Source organism: Lagopus leucura, unplaced genomic scaffold (genome assembly GCF_019238085.1).
Source record: "Lagopus leucura isolate 7727_CA_CO unplaced genomic scaffold, USGS_WTPT01 Super-Scaffold_100004, whole genome shotgun sequence".
NCBI lineage: Eukaryota > Metazoa > Chordata > Aves > Galliformes > Phasianidae > Lagopus > Lagopus leucura.
This window is the reverse complement of record NW_024962264.1, coordinates 14,518,929-14,543,274: the sequence shown is the minus strand read 5'-3', so window position 1 is coordinate 14,543,274 and position 24,346 is coordinate 14,518,929. Positions and strand designations below refer to the sequence as shown.

The following is a 24,346-nucleotide window of genomic DNA, read 5'->3' as shown; positions in this document are numbered from 1 at the left end:
ACAGCACCTAACTTGTCCAACCTGCAGCTTAACATTTGCAAACTTCACAGAGATATGTGGGGAAAGAAAGAAAATCTCTATTTCTTCTAAGTAGGGAGTGGGTGGATTATCTGTTTTAAATGGAGTATTTAATTAACTGAAAGAAATCAAGTACCTGTTGGGTGAGGTAGAGTGCATTCCTATGTGCAGGAGGAAAACCCTGAGAGATGAACTTCTATTTTCTTGAATCTTGGTTTTCTCCAGAAGGGAAGCTGGGTACAGTCTTAGGGCATTCAGCATCTTCCCAAGTTCGCCAGAGTGAAGCTGCAGGGTTAATGAAGAGAGCACCTTTAGATAGATGTTAATTGCACCTTCTCTATACCCAGTACATGTGAGCTTGATTTCAATTTAAGTCTGTAGGTAGTAGTAAAATGTGAAGATCTATATTATGCTTATTCTTTGTCAAGCCAGTTGGCCAAAAAGTTCAACATACTGGGGGGGGAAAAAAAAATGAATGAAAAACCTCAGCTTTGTGAGAAATTGTTTTAAATCCCCATGAAACCAGGCTTAATTTACTGGTTTGAGTCATATTTCTTAACTGATAGACTCTTTTTATCTTAGTGGTTTCCACAGTTCTGTCCATGGCTGCCATCTCAATTTAATGACCTAGAATTATGTCTAATTGATGTCCTTCAGCTCTCCTTTCCCACACCATGGGGGGCAAGGAATTTTTCTCATGATAATAGTGTACCAGCCTTTAATTTTTAGATATTCTCATTTTTACTCATCTCCTATCCTTTTCTGCCCCTTCAATCTGTCCCATAGCATGGGAGCAGGGTGACTTGTTGCAATGGCTAGCCAAAGGATGCAGTTCCCACAGAATGCTTGGACATTTGCAAAGCAGATGCCATGTTAGCACAGTGATTAGCCCCCTCCTCAAATCAGTAATGAGCCAAGGAGAGTCCCTAGGCACAGGAGGACTTATCGTGAATGTCTGAAATAGGTTAGGTGCACCATCCCCTGAAAGTATTCTTTTTCCCTATTAACTTATATACAGCAGTGATAGCAAACAATTCCAACATAAGCACATATAACTTAAAGACATGTAAAGCAAAGGGAGATTAACCACATTTGTGATGTTTACACCAAAAGAGTTGTGAGACTTTTAAGATGTGATAAAATGAAGTATCAGGGCCAGAGCCGGCAGGGAGTGGGAATGGGAAGGAAAAAGGACAGCACACCTGGCCTATCTTGCAGCTCAAACATAGGAAATAAAGGAGCAAGAAAATTGTATGTGCGTGTGTTAGAACACCCTTTGCTTGCCTGGTTAGTCGTGTCTCAGTAAGTACTTCCTGCATTTCTAAGCTGAAGCACTCTCTCTGCACCTCCTTTTCTGCTATGTGAGAATCAAAGGTACTTGACGATCAGAGCCTTTTTCCTCTGACGCTGGTCACGGCTTGAACAACCAGAATGGGTGAAGGTGCTTTTTAACTCCACACCTGCCAACCCTTCGGGGCTGCTCAAGTCCTACCCCCTACCGCCCCGTCTGCCTGCAAGCGTTTTCCCTCGGATACAGGCAGCGCAGAAGCAAACAGCGAGTTGTGTTCGCGGTGCCAGCTGCGGCAGAAAACATCACCGACCACCACCTCTACCTGTCTCAAGGACCACTTACAGCAAAACAAGAATGAAATCACGCGGTGCGGGGGGAGTGGTCCCGAGATGGGAGCCGCCTCTCAGTACCCCCTCCCCAAGATGGCGGCGGGGATGCTGAGGCGGTGCTCCCCACGGCGGCCCCAGGGGCCGCGCGCCACGTCACTTCCCGCCTTCCTCGCTCGCTTCTAACGGCCGCCCCCCAGCGCCATCCTCTCCCATGGCGGCAGTGGCCGGGGGGGCGGGCGGAGGCGGTTCGGCGGCGCTGGGCGACAGCGGGGCCATCGACTACTCGGTGCACGAGGCCTGGAACGAGGCCACCAACGTGTACCTGCTGGTGGTGCTGGCCAGCCTCGCCCTGCTCGTCTATACGCGGCGGTAAGGGGGTGAGATGGAAGGGAAAGGAAGGGAAGGGGCAGCCGTGGTCGCCCCGCGCGTGACCGTGCTGCCGTGCCCCCGCAGGAACAAGAGGAGAATCCTGCGCATCTTCACTCTGCCCCCTGCAGCCGAGGCGCCGCCCGAGCCCAACTTCTACAACAACATGAAGAAGATCCGCCTGCGGCAACAGCTGGAGATGTACTCCATTGGTAAGGGCAGCTCGGCCTGGCCCCGAGGGGGCTCCTGCGTGGGGCGACCCTGTAGGGCTGTCACGTGGGGCCTGGCCCTGTGTGAAGGGGTTCCGCAGGAGCCCAGGGCGCTGCTGTGTGGCCTAAGGACAGCGCGAGGGAATTGCTGTCAGTGTGCAGAAGTCAAGAAGTGGATGCAGGTGTAAAACTGCACAGGACTGCCTGTGGAGTCATGAGTAATTCCGCTTCTCAAGCTGAAAATAAATGAGAATTTTACTGTATCACGAAGTGTTGCCACTCCCATCTGAATGCTGAGTATCGGGATTGAGATGGGAGAGAGGCCTATGGCTCTGATATTCTGCATTCCCAGCTCAGCAAAACACCTGCATTTTCCTCACCATATAAGCACCAGAAGATGGGCAAGGAAAACATAGTGAGCTGAAACCACCTTTTAAACTTCAAGGTTGTCAAACCAGGCCACTGCATTGTGTGCAACAAAATGGCCATACTACCTATAGAGGAATGCTAGCTGGCATTTGTTGTGTGTTGCACTGTGCACAATGCTTTGATCTTCCTTTTGCTAACGAGGTTGCTTTTGAAGTAAATATCATTGTTAGTATGTGGCTCCTGTGCTGCAGAGACCATGGAGAGTTACTGGGTGACTAACAAGTTGCTCAGAATAGTACTTCTGAAGCCACAGTCTTTAATTGAATGTCATTTTTTTTTAACAAAGGGATCTGAATGGAATGGTATTTCTTTGCCATCTATGCACTGATGTGTTGCTGTGACGCTGCTGCTCAGACCTTCCAAGGCCACGTGCTAAAGGATGAGTTCTGTACGGTGACTGAGACTTCTCATGCAGCTGAACTATGAAACAACATTCTATAATCTTAGATCTCTCTTGCTTGAATCATATTTACGTACTTATATAGATGTACGTGCACATATGTGTACATATAAACATATATGTTGTTAGTGTAATTTATGTTGATCAATGTTTCTTTTTTTTTTTTTTTTTTTTTCCCAGCAAGAAAATATGAGCAGCAGCAGCCACCAAAACAGACTGAAAGTGTACAGCTGGCAGTGGAGTAAAGCCTACAGCTGTAGGAACTCAGGACTTATTTCCAGAGCTGACAGTGCCAGTTGGTGTGGAGCTATTTTCAATGCCTCTTAATCGATGCAAGGGGGAGAAGAAAGAGGTAGAGTGTTCAAAGCTCTTGATAGCTTTCTTGATAGTTTCTTGATAGCTTTTTTAGAGCCTCATGAAGTAAATGGAATGCCTTCTGAATGAGAATACCCAGCACAGGACAGAGCCACTCAAGAAGCCTCTGAAGGCAGAGAGGTGCAGTGTTGTGAGGACCTTGGAAATCAGCTCTACAAATGGTACTGTACAGGAAGTAAGGCAGTACCGGACTGCCAGGAATCTGCCTGCTTCCTTAGCCAAGCAGTGCTGAAATTCCTTAATGCATTCAGTAAACGTGAGTGAGGATGCTGGCCACTCTGCCCAGAGTGGGTGGGCAGCTGAGAGCCACGGCCATGGCACTGGCTGCAGTGCAGGAGCATTGTGGTCTCCCTGTCAGTTTGTACACAGTACTGTGAACCTTTCTTGGAGAAGCTCAGAAGTACACATTGAGTTGCGGGTTCAAGTGCAGCTTATAACAAATGCTGTAACACTGTAGCAACAGGAGTTAACTACATTTGTCAACTAGTTTAAAGAACAGATTGTCTGTAAATATTTGTGTAAACAGAACCAGTACCACAAAGCACGGTTCAGTCCGAAGGGGCCTCACACCCTTATTTTTTTTTTTTCAGTTCCCCACTGTAGATCATTAGATTGGTTAATTTAAAGAATATTTCAGAAATGACTTTAATAAAAGCATCTAACAATGAGTACGTATTTACTTGAGGACGTATGTGCGAGAATTTGTGGCACTGCAGCATTTGGGTAGACTGGGACAGCAGGGAGCTGGGAGCGTGTCCTAAGACAGGTGTATTTCCGTGGCTGCGGGCATCGCCTCCGCGCCGGGGGTCCGAGCTACGGCGCTGCCCGAGCCTGAGCTCCCCCTCCCTGCCGGAAGTGGCGCCCCCTCCGCATCGACCTCACTTCCTGCCGCTGCTTCCGCCTCCGGGCCGCGCCGGCTGCTGTTGGTGCCGTCGCCGCCGCTGTTGCTGCTGCTGGTGCTGCTCGCGGGGCGCCCGACGGGCGGTGAGTGGGGACACGGCGGGGCACACGAGTGGGGCCGCCCCGCCCTCGCCCCTCCCCTCGCTGCCGGGGGAGGGGGCCGTCTCGGCGGCGGCGGCGGTACACGCGGGGGGCGATTGTGAGGCGGGAAGGAGCCGCCTGAGGAGAAAGCGCGGGCTGAGGGAGGAAGAGATGGATGGATGGATGGATGGATGGACGGACGGACGGACGGACGGATGGATGGATGGATGGATGGGCCGCCGGGCGCGCTGCCCCGAGCCCCAGCCTACCTAGGATGCTGCGGCGGCGGGAGCGCGGGGCCGGAGCTTTCCTCGTGGGCGTGTGCCGGCATTGCTGCTGCCCTCGGCTTCGCCCGGCGCGTCAGTAAAGCAGCGTGTCAGAGTGATCCATTCTTTCCAGTTCACCGAACCCCGAACTAAAGTCTGCCTGTCTGTAGCGAATTGTTTTGCGATTTTCCACTCAGCTGAGCTGGAAGCGCCGTGGAGTGCTTGGAAAGGCAGGGCAGCTTGCAGGGCTCTGCAGCACGCACGGACCTCAGGTAGCGACGCAGGTCACCAGCTTACTCATTGAGATGAAAAAAAAATTTGAAGTGCAAGAAATGCAGACGCCGTAGCACTTGTTATGGGCATTGTAAGAACGTTGCTCGAACCCTTAGAAAAAGGCGGCAGTGCTTGATTTTCCTGACAGAAATGCGTCTACTGACGTTTTATGCAGCAAAGTCAAACTCTCTTCTATTGTTGGTCTAATATCTCACCCTGTAGTACACATGCCTGGGACAGAAAGTGCAGCCAGGGCAGAACTTTTCATGTGTTACCTTCGAAATTTCTGCCGTGACTTTTACCAGTTAATTCACAGTTTTGCATATGGAAATAAGTGTTTTCTTTAACTGGCAATAAAGAAATCAGTGCCTGAAAGCAAAGGCAGTGTGGACAATAGATCTTTTCTCTGTGCCCATTTACAGCAGTCAGGCTTGTAGGCATACACAGGAACCTATTCTTATGCTGAATTTTTAGGAATCTTGGTCGGGGAAAGCTTGTGACCTTTAAAAAAAACTGTTCCAAAGTTATCTTTAGCCGTGTTCATTCTCAAGAATGCTGTACAGGGGCAAATATTTCTAGCTTAGCCAATACTCTTTAAAAAGCAGTTGCAATATGTAGATTCAGTAGTGTCTGATTGCACAAAGCGAGGGAGGGAAGGCTTTCAGATCAGTTAAAACTTTGCATCTGTACAGTAGCTTAAAAAAGCATTAGAGGGTTGCTGCCACATCCCACCCTGTGAGGGGGGTGGGAGGGAGGGGGGTAGGGAGGGAGGGAGAGTGGGAGGAGTGACCAGATTTACAGCACCTCCCCAGTTGGTTTAAGGTGAAATGACATTAAGATCCAACACAATCATCCATTTTACTACATAATGTTAAAAGTATTTGCACTCGTACAGTTCTGACTAAGTTTTGTGGCCTTGCATTACTTAATAACTTTAAGATAAAAAAAGAAAAAACAGAAGGAGAGAGAGGGGAGAGAACAGGAGAGAGAGAGAGAGAGAAATAGGGAAAGAAGTCACTGGCCTGGTTTCTGATGTTGGTCCGGGCAACGGGGTTCCTCAGTCTCTGGAAGCGCTTGTCCAGAAGTCACAAATTCCAAAGTCCCCCCACGAGCTCCTCTTGGGCATCTTTTTATACACACTAGATGAGTGGGGTTTGCCATCAACAGATGGTGAGCAGACTCGAGCAGAGGAGTTTTGGACAGAGCAAGGCCATCCTATCTCCACAGATCTCCCTGCTCCGACCACGTTTTCAGCTGTTAGCCTGCTGTCATGGCAATAGTCTTATCTCGTGAGTCTTTGGGACAACTCCAGGCATACCACAGATAAAGCATAACTTGGATGTTCTTGAGAATCTGACCGCTCTGTTCCCCCCGTGGAAGCTGCTGACAGTCAGATTTCTGCAAAGGCAGTCTTCAAGTGGCATTACAACCACGACTCTGTAATTTTATGTGAAAATTACAATCTTCTGTTAAGTGGTGGGAAAGTCATTGCAGCACTCCTCACTAAAATGTGTCTGGCTAGGTTTTGGACATAGTATTGCACAGAGCTTTTCCAGTGGAACTTGATAAATCCAATGTCAAGGCTCGAGAAAGTCTTAAATTTATATAAATGATGAACACGGCTGTGTTTAAGGCTGAAGATACTGCAGGCTCTGCAACCTGCAGTCAAAATACCTTTTGCTGTGCCACGAGTATTTTGAGTTTCAGTCTGCACTGTGTTTTGTGCCCAGCTGGTATGAACTGGCATGTGCCAGCCAGGACCAGATGGGAGCACAGCCCATAGCAGCTGCTGCATAACTCGTGGCGCTAGCAGTTACAAATTTCAGCAGTGTGGTGCTCAGGTGCCGCTAAGCTCTAAAATGTCCCTTCCGAAACTGCCTGATGGGTTTCTAGTGCTGAGGGGGAAGCCTGATCTGTACCACTGACAGAAGCTCTGAAGGCAGGAGGAGATCCCAGTCCCTTCATGTGAGAACAGCATTCAGGGAAGCTTCTTCAGTGCAGGGTAATTGATTAAGAATATTCAAATAAATGATGAATCTTTCCATAATGTGTGTTTTGCATATATGATTAAGCAGTGTTGGCCAAAAGCCTGGTGACAGCACAGGGCTCTGGAATGCTTCCCTGTTGCCTGGGTAGTTTATTCATGCTAGCTTACTTCCGTGAGCATAATCACTCCTTTTAAAGTCTTCCTGAACTCAGGAGTGTTGCTACTATTGGGCAACCTGAAATTATACACGCCGCAAAGAGAAAGGTGGGTATGTCATCACTCAGCCTCTCCTTCTGAGGAATTGAAGAGATTTTGCCCCAGCCCTAATTTCTACATAAAAGAAGTTGAGAATTGTCACTATGGCCAGTCTTCAGCAGGGAAGGAGCATCGTGTTGAACATGTCATTAATGCTGTGATGCCTCCGGCTTGTTATGCCTGAAGAGCAGCAGTGCTTGGAGGAGGCTTGCTGACAGCATGCGCTCCTCAATGACAGTGCTTACACTCAGAATTGGAAGCCATGATCAAAAGGCATTGCCTTTTTCCTCCAAACACCTCAGCCATGGCTTAGTCACAGTGAGGATCCTGGGTGATGTAACCCTAGGTTGTTAACGCAGCTGGGCAAACAAAAAGGCAGCAGTTGATCTTGTCCTCGAGACAGGGCTGCCACTGAAGGACAGGCGGTTTCTGTGCCACAGGGCCACAAGAGTGGAGGTAAGATCCTTTCCTTTGCAGCCTCATTTCTGTTGTTGTATAAGAGTTATGGGACAATGAGCAAGCTTCTTGTACCCTAACAAATTCCATCTGACATCAATCTCAGCGAGGGCAGTGGGTCTCCTGTCAGGTGAGGAGTCTGGTACTGAATATGACAGAGACACTGATGGCAGAACACCTCAAAAATGTTGTGAATGTCCAGTGAGAAATCTGGAAATCGTGGCTGCTTTTTCTGCAAAAGAAGATGAGAAGAGAGAAAAAAACAATTGTGCTAAGAGCAAAAGGCTTATTTGACTAATTTTTTTTAATTATTTTTTTACCGTAAAAGCCAAAAAGACATCAGTAAAACGCATCAGAGCTATGCTGTCTCCATGAGTTCTGTTTACAAGGACAGGGCAAATAACCTTTTCTTCTTTAGAGTGGAAGCTCTTTGCCTGATTTTTTTGCAAGGAACGTCTAAACTTTGGGTGTTACTTTAATAAAAATAATCCCTGATCTTTTAATGGAATTGCTTAAACTCTGGGCGTTACTTTAATAAAAATAACTCCAAACTCCAAGATTAACAGAATTGTTAAAAAGAGTTAGTTCTCAATGAGAAAAAAAAACAATCTGAATTTGGAATTTCTGAACCAAGCCCTTGAAAGCAATTTGTGGCAAAACTCCAGGGGAACTGAAAAAAAAAAAAAAAACAACAAACAAAACCTCATTTATATAAAATAACTATATGTCTTTATTCTTTGTTATAGCCATACTGCTTTGTAATGTGGTTATCCCCTTGCAGAGCCCTAGATATGGGGTGTTTTAGGACTGGGTTTAATTTTAGTCTAACGGTAACATGAATTGGAAATCCTCAAAGGGGCTGCTCAATTTAAGGATTTGCAGAAACTGGAGTCGGAGAAAATACAGTTCAGTTGTGCAGATCAATAAAAACTTAGCTCCCAAATCCACGAAGGAATAGTTCCCTTCAGTTTCCATCAGACTGTTGGACTTCCATGTGCAGTATATGTCCCACAGTATGTAAAAGACACACATGGATACATAGTTTGCCACGGAGAGAGACCACAGTTTGGCCGAGATTACAGAAACATTTGTCTTTATTATAGCAGAAGAGAATGTATTTTGAAAAGACCTGGCCAGCAGGAGGGCTGTATCACTTTCCAAAATATTCTCCGGCTCATCCTGAGAACATAGCTGGTAATGTGCTCTTGACTGACGGCATAGGGTGTGAAGCATAAATTCCTGAGCAGGAAAGATGTATGTTGGTTGTGCAATGGGAGACTCCATGTGATCTCGTTATTTATGGCACTTCTCTCAGATGTCTTTTCTGTGAACAGAGCAGCTGCTGTCAACTTAACCTGGCACAGAGTACCGGGTACGTTTGAGCTACCCTATTTTACCATTGCTCAGGTCATGCTGTGCACCCGTGAGCAGTGTCAGAAACAGCTTGTGTGACACTGGTTGTCCAAACAGTACGTTTTGAGGAGCCCTTCTACTGGCCGATGGAATTTTGGAAGGAAAAAAAGTGAGACTGTTCTCTTCCATAGCTTCAGCTGGTGGATGTCAGGCAGCGCTGTAGTGTCAGGCATCCCATTTCCTTATACTGCAGTATCAAAGAGAAGGTGGGCAGGAGGATGCCTTGCTTTTTCTTTGCACAGAGAAAGCTGGGAGGACGAAGGCAGTGGCCCAGGTTTTTCCAGTTTCATCTCTTTTCTTTGTGATCATCTCAATAAATGACTGCAACCATTGTTAGTAGGAACTTTCCCTCCCCATTGTATTGCATTTGGTATGTGACAGCACCATTGCTAAATAGATCCAAATCTACAGTCAGATAAGGCTTGGAATTACTCATGTTCTTTGTACAACTAAATAACTGAGTTCACATGATCTGTGAGTGGCCAGCACATTTTTTTTCTTAGGCAAAGTATGTACTGCTTGTATTACAAATTTATTTAAAGCTATTTTTAGCTCAACAGATTGAGTATTCTAGCAGCCAAAAATACCTTTGTTGAGTCCATTAAAAGATTTCCTTACCCAAACTGTGCTTTTGAATGTGACAAATGGAAAGTATCAGATCTTTTTCATTTTAAATTCAGTAATGATTCAAAAGCAGTAAAAGGTATCCCAGATTGCTTTTGCCACTGTTGATGGGAGAACTGTTCTCTGTCATTATTGCCTTCCCTAGGCAGAGGGGAAAATACTCTGCCCGAGTTAGAAGCCTTGTGGGAGGAGCCTCAAGAAATCAGTTGAGGAAAATCTGTCTGGATCAAGGTATTCCCTGAGAATGAGTGGGTGGCATAGCCATCCCCAGTTTGCAGGTAAAAATGTGGATACAGATACAAAGATTTATTGAAAGGAAAGCCCTTTTCAGACTCTGCAGAGAGGAAATGGAAGTTCAGGTCTTTGGCAGCCCCAGTAAGGCTTTTGTAGACTCCCCCTTATGTTTCCTCCATCTAGAAACATAAAGATTCAGTGGGGTTTTAAGAATGAGATGTAATTCTCTTGTAGGTGGCAGATCGACTAAGGCAGGTTGTCCTGGGCAGTGGTGTGTTACCAGATCTTTGCCCTCTCTTTTTCCCAGTAACAAGCTGGAGGATAGAGCACAACACTGCAGGAATAGTCTTGGAGGTGCTGGTGGATGGCAAGCTGGACATGAGCCATCAGTGTGGCCTCACAGCCCAGAAAGCCAACTGTACCTGGTCTGCATCCAAAGAAACATGGTCAGCAGGTCGGGGAGGTGATCCTGTCCCTCTACTCTGCACTGGTGAGACCTCATCTGAGTTCTGCGTGCAGATGTGGAGTCCTCAGTACAGGAGAGACAAAGGCCTGATGGAGAGCATCCAGAGGAGGGCCACAGAAATGATCCAAGGGATGGAGCACCTCTCCTGTGAGACCAGGCTGAGAGAGCTGGGGCTGTTCAGACTACAGAAGTGAAGTTTCTGTGGAGACCTGAGAGCGGCCTTTCAGTATCTAGAGGAGGGCTACAAGAAGGAAGGGGATAGACTCTTTAGCAGGGTCTGTTGTGATAGGACAAGGCGAAATGGTCTCAAGTGAAAAGAGATTTAGGTTGGATATGAGGAGGGTGGTTTTTTGCAGTAAGGGTAGTGAAGCACTGGAACAGCTTGCCCAGTGAGAGATGGTGGATGCCCTATCTGTGGAGACACTCAAGGCCAGGCTGGACCAAGCTCTGAGCAGCTGATCTAGCTGTAGGTATCTGTGTTCATCGCATTGGACTAGATGACCTTCAAAGGTCCTTTCTGACTCAAGCGGTACTTTGATTCTAACTTAAAGTGAGGGAGGAGGGAGAGAATAAGAGTAGCCCCCCCTGCCCTCCTTCTGTGTGAACCTGAGACTACCAGACTCTCTCTCTCTCTCTTTTGACACATGACAGGAGTATAATTCCCCTGAGTTTTCAGTAAATGTGTTATTTATTTGAATCCCTCGAGTAATTGTCATTACTTCTGGTTACTGCACAGAGAATTAAAAGGTTAACCTCACCTTGGCCCACCAAGTGGGACAGAACATAAGGCAGTGCTCTGGAACTTGTGGCTGGGACCACAGTGTAAGTGGCTTGCCTGAGAGAGCACTGTGCAAGAACTTGGTTCAGTCTTTACAGATGTATTGTAGAACAGGAAAACATTCATGAGCTCTGGAAAGAAATATTAAGATTGTTGCTCTGGAGCAGAATCCCTAACATTGCTACGTAGCCATTAAACATCATGGGGAAGTCATTGAGGAGCATATGCTGATTGGAGTCAACAAAATCACAAGTCTCACATATGGTACAAAAGCTGCATGGGACTGTATTATTCAGTGAGCTGACAGTTGGCAAAGTGGTGCACGTACCAGTTGTGTTAGCACTGTTTTCATCATTAAAGAGCTCCATCTGTTTATGGACCTTACATTAAGGGTAGGGCAGGAGTTGTCTCTTGACTGGTTCCATGCCTGAAGATCTCGCTAAAAAGGAAGAAATGTTGTAATTTTCATTTTGCTCGAGGGCAAAAAGTATTCACTTGACATAATTCACTAGTTCTACGCCCATAATCAAAGCACATGTGGTAAAACAGTGCTAGGCATGCGGCATTTCTCACAGATGCTCTAACAATTCTTTGATCTCTTTGAAGGGCCAGGAGGTATTCCAGTGAGATATCATCCAGTCCTGCTCCTTCTCTCCTAAGGACTTAGGGGTTACAATTCTTTGGCCTGGAGTGCAAAGTTTTAGCTCCAGGAGCTGCGAGAGGAAGACTGTGTTTTAGGGAATAGAGAGGATCCAGAACCCTCAAGGTTGTTTTAGTGTTCTCCCTTCCCTGTCTGCTGCTTCTGTATGTAGTTCTATTTTTTTTATTTTTGTTTTTATTTTTTGTCACCAAACTTCTGTTGAATTAAGGTGTGGCTTTATACCTTGATGCCTTCTGCAAGTGTTGTGCTAGAAGTGGCAGTGACCAATTGCACTGGAGCTTCAGCTACAGCTCAGCCTAAGAGTTTTCATGAGTACGTCATCAGCTCATCTGTAAGCAGCAGCAAAGGGTGAAGTTACTGCACACAGGAACCTCTGGCCCACAGGGACGCTGTTCAAGAGCACTGTGGGCTGGGCTGAACTCAGCTGGACACCATTCTTTTTTCAGGCATGGAGATGGGAGGGGAGCTCTTTGCTCAGAGGGAGAGGTTCCTGTATGACCTTCAAAACCGAGCATGTTGTGCTGCTTCTTTGTTTTTTTAGATGTAAATTTCTCGGAATCTCAAGGAGGCAAAGCAGTTTGCTTCTAAAGGTGGTAGGACTTAAATAGAAAAGATCAGAAAAGTGAATCTGTCAGATCTGGAATTGGGTAGGGGCTGGTGAAATTTTGATGGAGCTGCCAACTTCCAGCAGATCCCAGAAACTCTGGTTGTAGAAATATTGCTGGCTAATAAAGTTGCTAAATTATGGCTTTAAAGGCCCTCGGATCATGTTTCTGATCTACCAGAAAGCAGTGTGGCATGGTAGCTTATGGTGCAAGCCAGCTGGAGCCAAAGGAAGGGGAAGAGGTGGTTAATAGTTCCCACAGTGCAAGAACAAAGGGATGTTAAATGAAATAGAAAATAAGTACATTTGAAACCTCATATAATTATGCCACATGATATTACTGAGGCCAAAAGTTTAGTCAGATTCCAAGCAGACCTGAACGTTTATATATATATAATGATAATATCCAGAGTAGCAGTAAATAAGATTAAAAATAAATTAGGGCTATAAACCTTCATGCTAATTGATGAGGTCAGGAAGGAATTTCCCCTCCGGGTGAATCACATCATTGTTCACTCTGCAACCTTCTCCACCTTCTGAAGCATCTGGTCCCAATCAGGGTAGGCAGAACTCTCAGGCAGATGGACCAGAAATCTGACCTGTCTTGGCAGTTTGCAGCGCACCCACCCTGAGCAGGATTCTCTTGGAAAGGAGAGGCTTTTTTTTTTTTTTAAGGGATTCCTTGGCTCATCTATACTGCAGTGTGCATCTGCTTTCCTTGGTGAAAGGTGACAACTATTGACCAAATGTCTTTATGAAAGTTAGAGCACTGGCTGCTAATACGTCAGCTGCTCTGTGAGCAGCTCAGCTAATAAAGTGAGTTTCCTGCAGCTTCCCAGTTTTGGTAGCACTGCAGTAGCTGAAGCACATTTCTTTCCATTACCAGCAGGATGGTGTCTGAGAGACCAAGCACCACGTTGTGCTTTGTCAGTGTTTTAAGGAAAACGCTGTGCTTGCCCATGTTTGTGAAGCAGCTCATCGCTTGGGGGCTGCATCCCTTGGTTACTCTGCAAGTCGGTTGTTGCAGGGAGCACCTGTGAAATCTGTGTCCTTTTCCATCAGACGGGGTTGCAGTGGCCATGTCTGTGCATTAGACAGTCGGCACGGTTATGTAAGTGCTGTTTCCTGGGGAAATGAGGGAAAACACCAGTCCTGCAAGCAAGTTGTTGTGGAATGTTTTTCCCCTCAAAGAAATCAATTACGTGAACAGTTATACTGCATCTTTGAGGCGCATATGCCTTTAAAGCAAGTGCTGTCTAATCTAAACATTTTCCCCAAGGTATAAGGGGAAAGCTTCCTTGCCAAAGTATGGTAATTGAGTTAACAGCCCGTGGGGTTTCTGTGTTTTGTTATTGAGCTACAAAATTCTGCTGGTGTTGTATGCTATGAAGATCAAAGTTAGAAGGCGCAGCCTGCCAGCAAGTTGTCTCTTCAAAAGAAAAATGAAAAGTTTTTCAGTTGTTTGAGGCATTCAGGTGATGGCTGGCATCAGATCTTTTTGACATCAGGTTCAGCTGCAAATATTCGTCTTTTTCTGCAGTTCTCTGTGGGAAGGCAACAATGAGGAGTGCGGATGTCTTGTAATCTCTACTGTGCATATGCTGAGTGTAGACATCTGATTAATGAGTGAGGATGTTGTTAATAATTGAATTAATTGTTGCCAGATCATTTCTGGCTCTCATAAATAACGTGGAGTTACGATGATTACGAAACAGTGAAATTGCAGTTTCTGTATCTTGCATACAGTGATCATCATGATAAAAGATGGAGGATTACAGCAGTATACAATAATTGGATGGTTATCTGGGCATGTTCTCAGTGCTGGGGCTGCCTCTGCTTTTATACTCTGAGCGCCTGAAACCCATGGTAGTTGGATTCCCTGAGACCAGCAGCCATACAATTGAGGCATGGGCTTTGGAACAGTTTGCCTTGTAAGCACTTTTGAAGGAAAAGACTTCTTCAAGAGTTCAAAAATAGGTGAATGTATGTTTTTCTTTGACATGTGATCGCTGCAGAGCACATACGTTTCTGCCCAGTTACTTGTCAGCTATCACTCCTACGATATCCAAAGCATTGACAGAGGGGTTTCTTTGTCCAAGGCAAAGTTATCTTCTCTACTGCAGTGTGCGAGAGGCAAAGCTAAGCCTTTTGGTGCTGCTGTCTCTAAAGCTGTCCCTGCTTGCTAGCTGAAGAGAACCAACCCCACTGTGGATTTGCAATGTTGGTGAAGGGCAGTGCTGTCTTTCCAAGCAAAGTGAGCCAGGTGTATGGGGAGTGTGGCTGCCAAGGGCTTTTGTAGAAGAAAGGAGAGTTTCAAACAAAGGTGGAGTTCTGAACATTTGAGATAGGAACCGAAAGAAGTGGGCACTGCTCTGCCTTTGCTTGGAGGAAATTTGGGTGCTCGTGTTTTCTTAAATACAGCCTTAAACATAATGGGCAGGGATGAAATTGGTTTTGTGCTTTTGTCTGATGGAGAGCTGGCTTGCAGGCTGCCTTCGGTGACCTTCCCTCCTGATGCCCTTGGTCAGTATTTGGTGAGGTCACAAGGTGGGCGGAGGGCTTGGGCAGCTTGTTCAGGCATGAGGTGGCCGCGTCGCCCTGTTGGCCTTGATCACCTCATCCTGCTGCCTGCCTTTGTGCTATTGGCTCTGATCAGTGCTGTTGGCTCTGGGCCCACCTGGTTCCAAGCTTTAGGTGACTTCAAGCCCACTGAATGAAGTGCACGTGGTAACAGCCAGGCAAGTCCACCCCACCCCAAAGCTTGGGAATATTGTTCTGGGGACAAATATATGCTGGAAATAACCGAGGCTTTACTGAGACCTCTGTCACTGTTAGTAGCAGTGCTCCACTAGCTGAGAAGTGTGTAAAAAAACCCAAACATTGAGTGGCTTTAGAAGCAGTTGGGGAAGTAAAGTCTGTGACATCAACTGTGGGCTGTACCGTTACTTCCTTGGGCGAAGGCAGCTTCCTGGGTAAAGACAGCTCACACTGTGCTCGCTGCGGGTAGGGCAGCAGATGGGTCAGCAGGTACTGGCAGCGGAGCCGCCTGGTGCAGATGAGTTTGGCAGGCTTGGCACCTGAGGAGGTTTCCCACAGTATGTAAGACTGGCACAGGATTTCTTCTGCTCGTCGTGATAGGAGCAGAGACGTGGATGAGGAGGTGTCACTGGTTACGCCGACTGTGGCACTGGGTGCTTACACACCTGGTTTGGTGGTACTTTAGCAAAAGGAACTCTATTTCCTAAAAGGAACTTGAGTGAAAGTTGTGATTTTATTAAAGACACAGAGGCATATTATTATTCATCTTTCCTTGCTTCATCCCTGTGATGTTTCCTGTTTTGCTTCTTGAGATACAGGTGTCATGATGAGGAGCTTCTCAGAAACAGAAGTGGATGATGATGAGTGGAGATGAAGAAATCATACATTTAAGAAGTTGGCTCAAGTTTCCGTTACAGGCATGGAAAGTTTCTGAGACCAAGCCATGCGAGAAGAACATGAGTAAAGAAGAGGGAGATGTAGACCCAGACTTGCTAGAAGGGATTGCAGGATTGAGAGGACGCTGCACAAACATCATGTAGTTTGCTTGCTTATTCGTTCACCTGCACCCCTGGATTGTAATACCTTGCTTGCATATCTGCTTGGAAGTTGAAAAATCCCCTCACATCTGTGTCTTTAATATAATCATGGCTTCAAGCTTGTTTTAGGAAGAGCATAACTTATATCACTGTGGTTTTATCTGTGGATTAGATGGCTGCCACTTTGTACTTTAAATCAATTTCATTTTTCTGTCAAAACATGTTGAATAGGGAGAAGATCAGACGCAGCAGTTACAGAACAGGAGATCCGGGGTCTTGCTTGCATTTAATTAACAGCCTTTGCCTGTAAGTGTGACAGGTGCTTAGGTCAAAGCAAAAAAAGACTGCTGCCCCTCTGATTTGAGTAACCTCATAATGCATTGTTGTTATGCTATCCATAGACAGATGTAATCAAATATTAATCAGTTCAGTCTATTTGGCTGTTGCTCCCAAAAATGTTCCAGATAGAGAAGGCATTTTGTCAGAGCTGTGGGGTGTTCAGTGCAGATTTCTTACAGCTGAGTTGAGAGAGCTGTTTACAGAGGTAGTTACTTGAACATCTTGAGCTGTTCTGCGTGTTGTTGTAAGACCGATTCAATGTTAAGATTTTAACATTTATGTATTGAAACTTTTAACATTAAGTGTAACTTTCAGTGTTGAGCAGTGCTGCTGGTAGAGGCATCCTTGCTTTTAATGTGAAGTCTCATCTGGCCTTTTATCCTTAATAAGAGGCTACGGTTATTTTTGCACACTGGCTGAATATTTGGCCTTCAAGAGTATACAATTACTTAGAAGAGTAAAAGCAGTTGCTAAAGGACTGTTTTTCTAATGAAAATAGTTTGAAATCATGTAATTTTAGTTGCTTCAGAATGGATGTGATTAGTGTGTTGGAAACAGTTTCACAGTGGATATAAAGGGAACGGTTGAGAGACAGTGGCTGAGAATGTGTCCAGCTATTTTTACAGCTAACTGTTGTATTGTAACACTGGATTCTTTTTTCAATCTTTTTCCTTAGATATTTCCGTATAATTGAACAGCTGAATTATACAGAGATAAAAAAGCCATTTGCACTTCTTAATATTTATATTTTAAAATAGGTGTTATTGTACTAATTGATAAGTGAATCACAATGACTGTGAGAAAATCCTGGCCTATAGCATTACTTTGATAGAAAATTTAATATGGGATAGTATTGTCTGTATGATATTAAAATGTTTTCATGGATTTTTAGCTGCTGAAACTGGAATCAATAAACTTCAGTGTCTGTTGCTGCAAGCAAACAAGCAAACCTGAACATTGCTCTTTTCTTTGTATCACCTCTCACTCTGTGCAGCCGGTGTTTCCCCAGCATTGCTCCTTGCCTGGTGTACGTCTTGTTGGTCCACCCGGGAGGCACTCAGCCAGGAAGTCTTGCTTGGTGGACAGCTGTGCCTCTGAGTTTGTGCAGTGAAATTCTCTACGTTTTCTGAGGAAGTCCTTTTGAGCCCCAGGCAGCAGAGAAGCCCAGGATTGGTAGATGAGCTGATGGGACTGCTTGGAATTTTAAAAAATTTTGAAAGCATTTGTCAGCAGCTGGCAATTTTTTTTTTGAAGTAGATAAGTAACAGCCTTCTGCATACCTGAATTTCATGTTAGATTAGTGACACCGTCCTTCAAAATTGAATGTACACGACTGAAAAGTACGGTCTGCGTTCTGGATGGCTTTGGAGAATGGAAAATTATTCTTTTTCTCAGTTGAGAAATTTTAAAACTTGAAAAGATCATGTTTATTTTAAAACCCTGCTTGGTCAGATTTGAAGGAAAAAGAAACTTGCAATATAATTTAAATGTAATTTCTTTAGCTACTTGTATTACAAGAAGTGACTGAAAGGAGTTCACATCAACAGAATTTTTAAAGAAGACAGAAACTGAATTGCAGGAAGCAATTGGTTAAACACTTGGAGAAAGCGTTGATTGAAATATTAAACCCATTTTGGGAGTAATGTATTCCACAGTTTCAGAGCAACTTCTTTTTTTTTTGCATAATTGTGTTAATCAGATTCACTTCAATGCACAGTTAATTCAAAGCTGAGGAACTGACTGACAGTCGTAAGAATGGTGTGATTAATTTTCCCTTTTCAATTTCTGTGTAGAACAGATATGAAAGGAAATGCCTTCTGTGACTGCTGGAGATCTCAGTGACCAGAAACAACCAGTTGTTTATTAATGGTAGATTATTTGTGTAATTATTTTCTTTTAGTGTTTTTTTTTTTTTTTTTTTTTCTTTTTTCCTGATCTTCATTTTGAAGATAACGATGTGTCGTCTTTACACTGAGAGTGACAGAGCCCAGGAGCAGGTTGTCCTGAGAGGTTGTGGAGTCTCTGTTTGGAGATATTCAAGACCAATATGGACACCTACCTGTGTGACCTACTGTAGGGAACCTGCATTAGCAGGGAGAATGGGCTCAATGATCTCTAGAGGTCCCCTGCAAACACTGCCATTCTCTGATTCTGAGTCGTTTTTCCTTATCCATACCATGGAGGAAACAGTAGTCTCTTCCAAGTCCTGCAAGAACTGTGCACCACGCTTACACCTGTGCTCCAGAGGACCCTCTTCGCTTGATGTTGTCATACCTGGCTACTGTAGACTTTTTTTTATTTCTTTTTTGCATTCTTCTTTGAACAGGGCTGTGCTGAGGTGCTTATTCCTCACACTGGGCAGATTAAGAAAGTCTCTATCCAAGCTGTGGTGGGCACAGCAGAGCCCTAGCGTAGCTGTGTTTGATTTTTGCCCTTCTCCATTAAGGCAAGAGGAGAGGAATGTTTCTTTTCTATACCCTTTGCTATTACTTACCTCTCAGCTGCATCCATGCTGTCTTTCCTCCTTCAGGCAGCCATCGAGGTGCTGTAATGCATCATTATCACCATCACAGCTTAGCTATAAACACCTTTTTAAGAGGATAAGGCATACCAGTCACTGGCACTGTTTGCTGGTGCTATGTACTCAAGGAAATATCTCCCACTACCTTAATGACTTTCTCTTCTCTTTATAGCTTGTATGTCAGCAAGCGGAGAAATTTTAGCTGTTCGAGCTCTTGCTGCAGACGAATGCACTTGACAGTTCACTGGAGGCAGCGCGTGTCCCATTATGCTGCCCGTGCCTTTAGAACCCTTCCATGTTCTCCACTGAGACATGGGCTCTGGACTGCCAAAGTAGAAACACTGATGTTACCAGGGCTTGCTTGCAGGTTAAAAGAACCCCAGATAAAACACAGAGTCATCTCTTCATCAGCAGTCACTCATCTGAGGGGATATTCTTGATAACAAGGTCTGTGACCAACTCCCTACATTAATCTTGTTTGTATATCAACTTTTCCCAAGGTTTTCAGAGCTTGGTCTAGCACCGGAGAAACACTGAGGTGGAGACTGACCCTTTGCAGAGAATTAAGCCTGGCTTTGCTTGACCTACTTCACAGCACATGCCCTCAGTAAGTCCCTCTTGCAGATGTTTGCCAAGCCATGCACCCAATCGTGGGACATTCTTTGGCATGTCACATCGGCAGTGATTTAGTTACCAGCCAGTGTGACAGGTCTGTCAGCCGCCTGTTTGCTCCAGCAGCACCACCAGCCTACAGTGAAGCAACGTGTTAACTCTTTCTTATGGCTGGACCGCAAGGATCCTGTCTCACCACTGTGCTCCCCATGTCTGTAGCAGTGAAGACTGTAGGAGGTAGAAGTGGACCACTACACAGACTCTGAAGAACAGCAGCTATTGATCTTTGAGGGCAACCAGACCTATTGGGTGGCAGGTGCTGTTCTTCATATGGTCAGCATGTACTGGAGAGTGTGAAGAGGGAGCTCTCTCTGGTGACAGAAGTGGCTTGGACCTTTCTCCAGACAGTATTAAAGCCTGTGTATGTCATTACCGGGCTCCTAGGTGTCATAGCTGGCTACTGTTCCAACAGCATGAAGCCGTAGCCACAGCTTTCAGTGGCTGCATCAGTGTTGCCACCTTTATAATTTCATCACTGGTCCTTTCCTGCTTTTAGCAGTCAGCTAGCTCACTTCAGCAGTGCCTGATCTTCTGTCATGGTGGATATGCTGGTTTTGGAGGATGCCAGTGTGAGCCACTCAGGATGCTTGAATGTGTTGATAACTGCTTACTCATTCTGCCTCCCTCTTGAGAGAGAGGTTCACTGGCTTCAGGAGAGCCCTAGAGTTCTCTTGCAGCTTAGTGGGAGAAGACATCACAGCAGTCACGTGAAAGCCCAAACAAAATGAGAATGGCAGTTAATTTGGGGGATTGAGGTGTCATATTTCCTTTATATGAAAATTCCCATTATTGAATTCTGGCAACCTCATTCTGGCTTTTTACTAAGGAGATCTTTGCATAAGCCTTTGAATTTGTAAAACATTGAATTTCCAAATTGCCTTTAATGTTTTACAGCCAATTTTTGTGTTCCACATGTAGTTAGTATAGGTTGATCAGTAGTTTGGAATAATGCTACTTGAATTGTCAGCAGCAGCCAGGGTTTTTAGAAGTGCGTTGCCTATGTTGGTTGCTTACTTTAGAGGTGGGGCTCAGGAGGGAAGATAGTTGATAAAGTCCCAGGAGACGCAGGGCAGCGGTTCTCCCATTCCTTTGCACTTAATATGAATGTTGTAAGCCCAGCCTCAGTGAATCAGCCAGAGTTGGGGTGATACAAGTCCATTTGGTTCCTGGCATTAACTGGAGCAGTGCTCAAATCAGCACTGACCAAAGCCTTGATTCTCCGGAATGGTTTTGCTGCCTTTGAAGTCCTGCTGGCTCAGCATGAGCTTGTTCTGTGTGAGGCACTGGAATCAGGCTCACTCTCTCAGCCTCTGTCGTCCTCCAGGCCAGGCTTGGCCTCCAGCAGTTCCAGCTGTGGCTTCCTCCTTTCCATTTTCCCAGGGCTTACTTGCTCAAAAGATGATGGGTGGCTACAAGTGGAGTCACACTGCAGTATGGCAGCTCTCCCTGCATGCTAATGTAAGTACAGCAAGTTCACCTTGGCCATTGGGAATGGAAGTCTCCTCGTTGGGATGGCCTGTCCACCCTGGGAGATCAAGGGCTTGCTGGAAAAAATGTTTCACATGGCAGTGTGACAGAATTTGGAGTTGATAAAAAAAGACCCCCCGAATTTTTTGCTTTCTCAGAGCAAAAAGCACAATCCATCCCTGAAAGTCCACCAGCTTTTTAATTTTTATGTCCATAATATTGGACTTCACAGACAGTCCTGAGATTGTTTGAGATGGTTGAGTGAAATACAGATATATCTCTTTCTATTTGGAAATTATCCTGATAGATTACAGAATGTGTTGGAGCTTGACACCCAAAATGCAAAAGCGAGTACACAGATGTTGATCGGAGCAGGCTCCTTCCAGCTCAAGCAGTGTTTGTGGCTTTGCTCAGGAGTGTCTCCAGGTCTGCAGAGGAGAAATTCAGGGCCGTCCATCCACCTTCATCTCTCCTTTATGCCTGTTCATTTTCTCTTCGCCATTTGAAGGTGGGGATTCCCTGTAGGATCAGGAGCACAAGCACAGGGAAATCAGAAGTGCTGAGTTCCAACTGCATGTGGCTCCCAGTTTCAGAGTATCAGTAGGTATGCCAAAGTCCGAAAATTGGTCAATTAGCTTATTTAATTAACATCAGAGTGCAACTGGAACAATGTTGTGCAGCTTTTGGATGTTGTTATTGCATTGCTTTTTCTGACTAAACACAGCTTGAAGGTATTCAGATTCCAAATCCTACAATTTTTCATGTTAGAAAATGACAGCCAACCCCCATTATTTTCTTCTCAAGCTGTATGCATTTTAAAATACCTCTAACTGCATAAATATGTAGCTTTTCCATCTGAATGGCAAAAAAAAGGCAGTTACTTTTGATGTAACAGTGCCCTGAAGTTGCCAATTAATGCTGCTTTAGTTACTGATAAAAAGAACCTTGGCATCTTTCAGAAAATAATGCAAATTGATTACTTTAATCAGCCTATTTGAAGCAGAATATAAATCTGCCGACACTGGAATTGTTGAATCAAACAGGGATCCCTCAGTTGTGGACTTTCCAGAGTAAATTACAATCAAGAAGAAAAAAAAAAAATTACAATATCTGATTGTGATTGTAATATGTAATATTTATCATTTCTACAAATATTTGTTTTGATGGGAACCCGACCGGTGCCACCACTGCCAGAAGCCGAACCTCATCATTTATTTTGTGGTCGTATAAATTTTCCTTTGCCTGTTTCTTTAGTGGTATCCCAAATTGTAACTTTTTTTAATGATCAACCTATCTTGAATCAACTTTTCCCATGCCTGAGGTCCACAGTGCTGATTTAGCAGAACAAAAGCTTGAAAGATATTTCCTTTTTCTGTGCTGTTTATTATATGCTTTGCAATTGCTCTGAAGTTTACGTCAACAAGAAACCACGGCTGTGGTCAGGCTGGCTCATGGGAAGTGGCACCCAAAGGGTTCTACTTTGTTGTCTGTGTGGGTCTGAGATGGTTCCCACAGTGTTGGCTGGCAGCTTTGGCTTTGGGGATAGCTGGAGGTACCTCCCAAGTAGCCTGGCCGAGGAGTGTCCTCTGGAAGGCCTTCCTACCTGCATCTGCACACTTGTGGTGGCACTCCATGCCGGAGGGGCCCTTGTTCAGGGAGAGCTGGAGGGGGGCTGGATCTGCTTCTGATCCTTCGTGTCTGAACCATGCTTTACCATGCCAGTCATCAACAGCATGTTGGCTATAAACAGAACGTGGAATAACATTTTGTGTTCTGTTTTTTTCTTAGGTATTTTTTTCATTTGTTTTTCCTACTGTATAAAGCTAAATAAGTACTCCAAGAAAGTTTCTGTGTTTGTTTATTCACTTCCTTAAATCCTTGGAATCTGGACCTATAAATACAAGCTGACTTCATGTTTACAATCAGGTTCACTCTCATTTGGATTGATTGATGTTGCTTTTAAAAACTAGGATAAAAAGTGGGATGTGTTTAGATCTTCAGGAAAAGATTTACCTTCTCACTGTCAACATACATGGCTTTCATAAGAAAGGTAAACCAGTTTCTCACTTTTCTAAAACTGGTGAGCTTGTTTGCCAGCAATTACAACATGAAAAGGAGAGACTTTACATCCAGACCTGAGATTTAGTTGTGCACAAAGCTGTGTGCCTTGGGGCAAGCTTATTAATGGTTGGGTGTTGAACTTCTGTAAAGAGTTAACATTTCTTGTAAGGAATCCTGGTCTGATATTTATCTTTTATTTTTATTTTTGTTTTTTTAATTGGAAGATTTTAATGTCATTTCTGCCTTAGAGATTTCTAGCTGCAGATTTGCCCTAATTCTCTGTGGAAGATGATGTAGGTTTACCAATCTGCGTGAGTTTTTTTAACAAATATAAACCACTTTTCAGATCTACCAAATTATCCCTGACTGTGATCTGCAGCTGAGCTCAGTTTGGGAATCCCTTACCTCCTTGTTAAGCAATATTATGAGTTCATTCGGACTTGAAAAAATAGATGAGGTAAGAATTAAGTTTCCAACTCTACATTTGCAGATTTAAATCAGTGATTTGATTTTTCTCAAATGTGGAGGACATGGCAAATTTGAGTTTGTTATGTTTGAATGTGATTCAGAATGGAGGCAAATCTGAAAGTTTAGTAAAAATGTTAAGTTTGAAATGTCATTTACTTATGAACCAGAAGCCTGGTTTATCCTTAAAGTAAATCTACATGTATCAGGTTTTTAAACCACAACGATGAAGTTTTGATTTCAATTCCTTTCTGCTGTATTAAATAGTTTGATTGTCTCCTGTGGTATTCAAGGACATATTTTATATAAAGCTAAGCTGGGTGCTTTTAGGCAAACATTACTTTTACCCTGACACACATGCAAAATTTCTTCGCACTCCAAGGAAGGTGGTTCAAGGAATTATGCCTATGTAATCGGGGCTGAACTTTTGTAAGTGAAGTTGCTTGCTTAGGCATTGCTCCAGCCCGCACTCGTGCACATCTTCAGCTTTCTGCAGTCTGTGTAGCCTGTGAGACCTCTACTGACATGGATAAAGTAACGAGCGTGCAACATCTTTCCTCAGTCGGATGTGCATACTTTCTTGCTAAACGCACTTTCACCATTTACATGAAGCATAGGCTCAGTGTGCTTGCAAAGTGGGCTTCTCAGAGCCCACCCGATCACCCCAGAATGCCCAGTGGTCACTGCTCCTGGTAAGAGATTTTTTTAAAAAAAAGGAGGTTCACTCTCTGGTCTATGCCTGTGCTTGGGGGGAAAAGAGAGAGAGAGAGAGAGAGCGCATTTTGTTGTTTTAATATGAGCTTCCTTGGATTGGTTTGCCTAATGAGTGCA

At 44.7% G+C, this 24,346-nt stretch overlaps 2 protein-coding genes across 4 annotated transcripts in view; both read left to right on the top strand.

Annotated features, from left to right (window-relative positions):
- Window positions 1–1,834: 1,834 nt before the first annotated feature.
- On the top strand, window positions 1,835–4,085 carry SMIM19 (small integral membrane protein 19). Its single transcript, XM_042870893.1, has 3 exons — window positions 1,835–2,007; window positions 2,092–2,216; window positions 3,223–4,085. The coding sequence occupies exons 1-3, from the start codon at window positions 1,850–1,852 to the stop codon at window positions 3,285–3,287; spliced, it is 348 nt and encodes a 115-aa protein (XP_042726827.1). The 5' UTR covers window positions 1,835–1,849; the 3' UTR covers window positions 3,288–4,085.
- A 242-nt stretch (window positions 4,086–4,327) lies between these two features.
- The window catches only part of LOC122179785 (sodium-dependent phosphate transporter 2), a 123,705-nt gene continuing 103,686 nt past the window's right edge, over window positions 4,328–24,346 (top strand). Inside the window, exon 1 of one of the 3 annotated variants that reach the window (XM_042870887.1) lies at window positions 4,328–4,401. The gene's annotated coding sequence lies outside the window, so the exon portion shown is untranslated. Of the gene's footprint in view, window positions 4,402–24,071; window positions 24,208–24,346 lie in introns of those variants that run through there. The other 2 variants (XM_042870889.1, XM_042870884.1) reach the window with 2 other exon arrangements.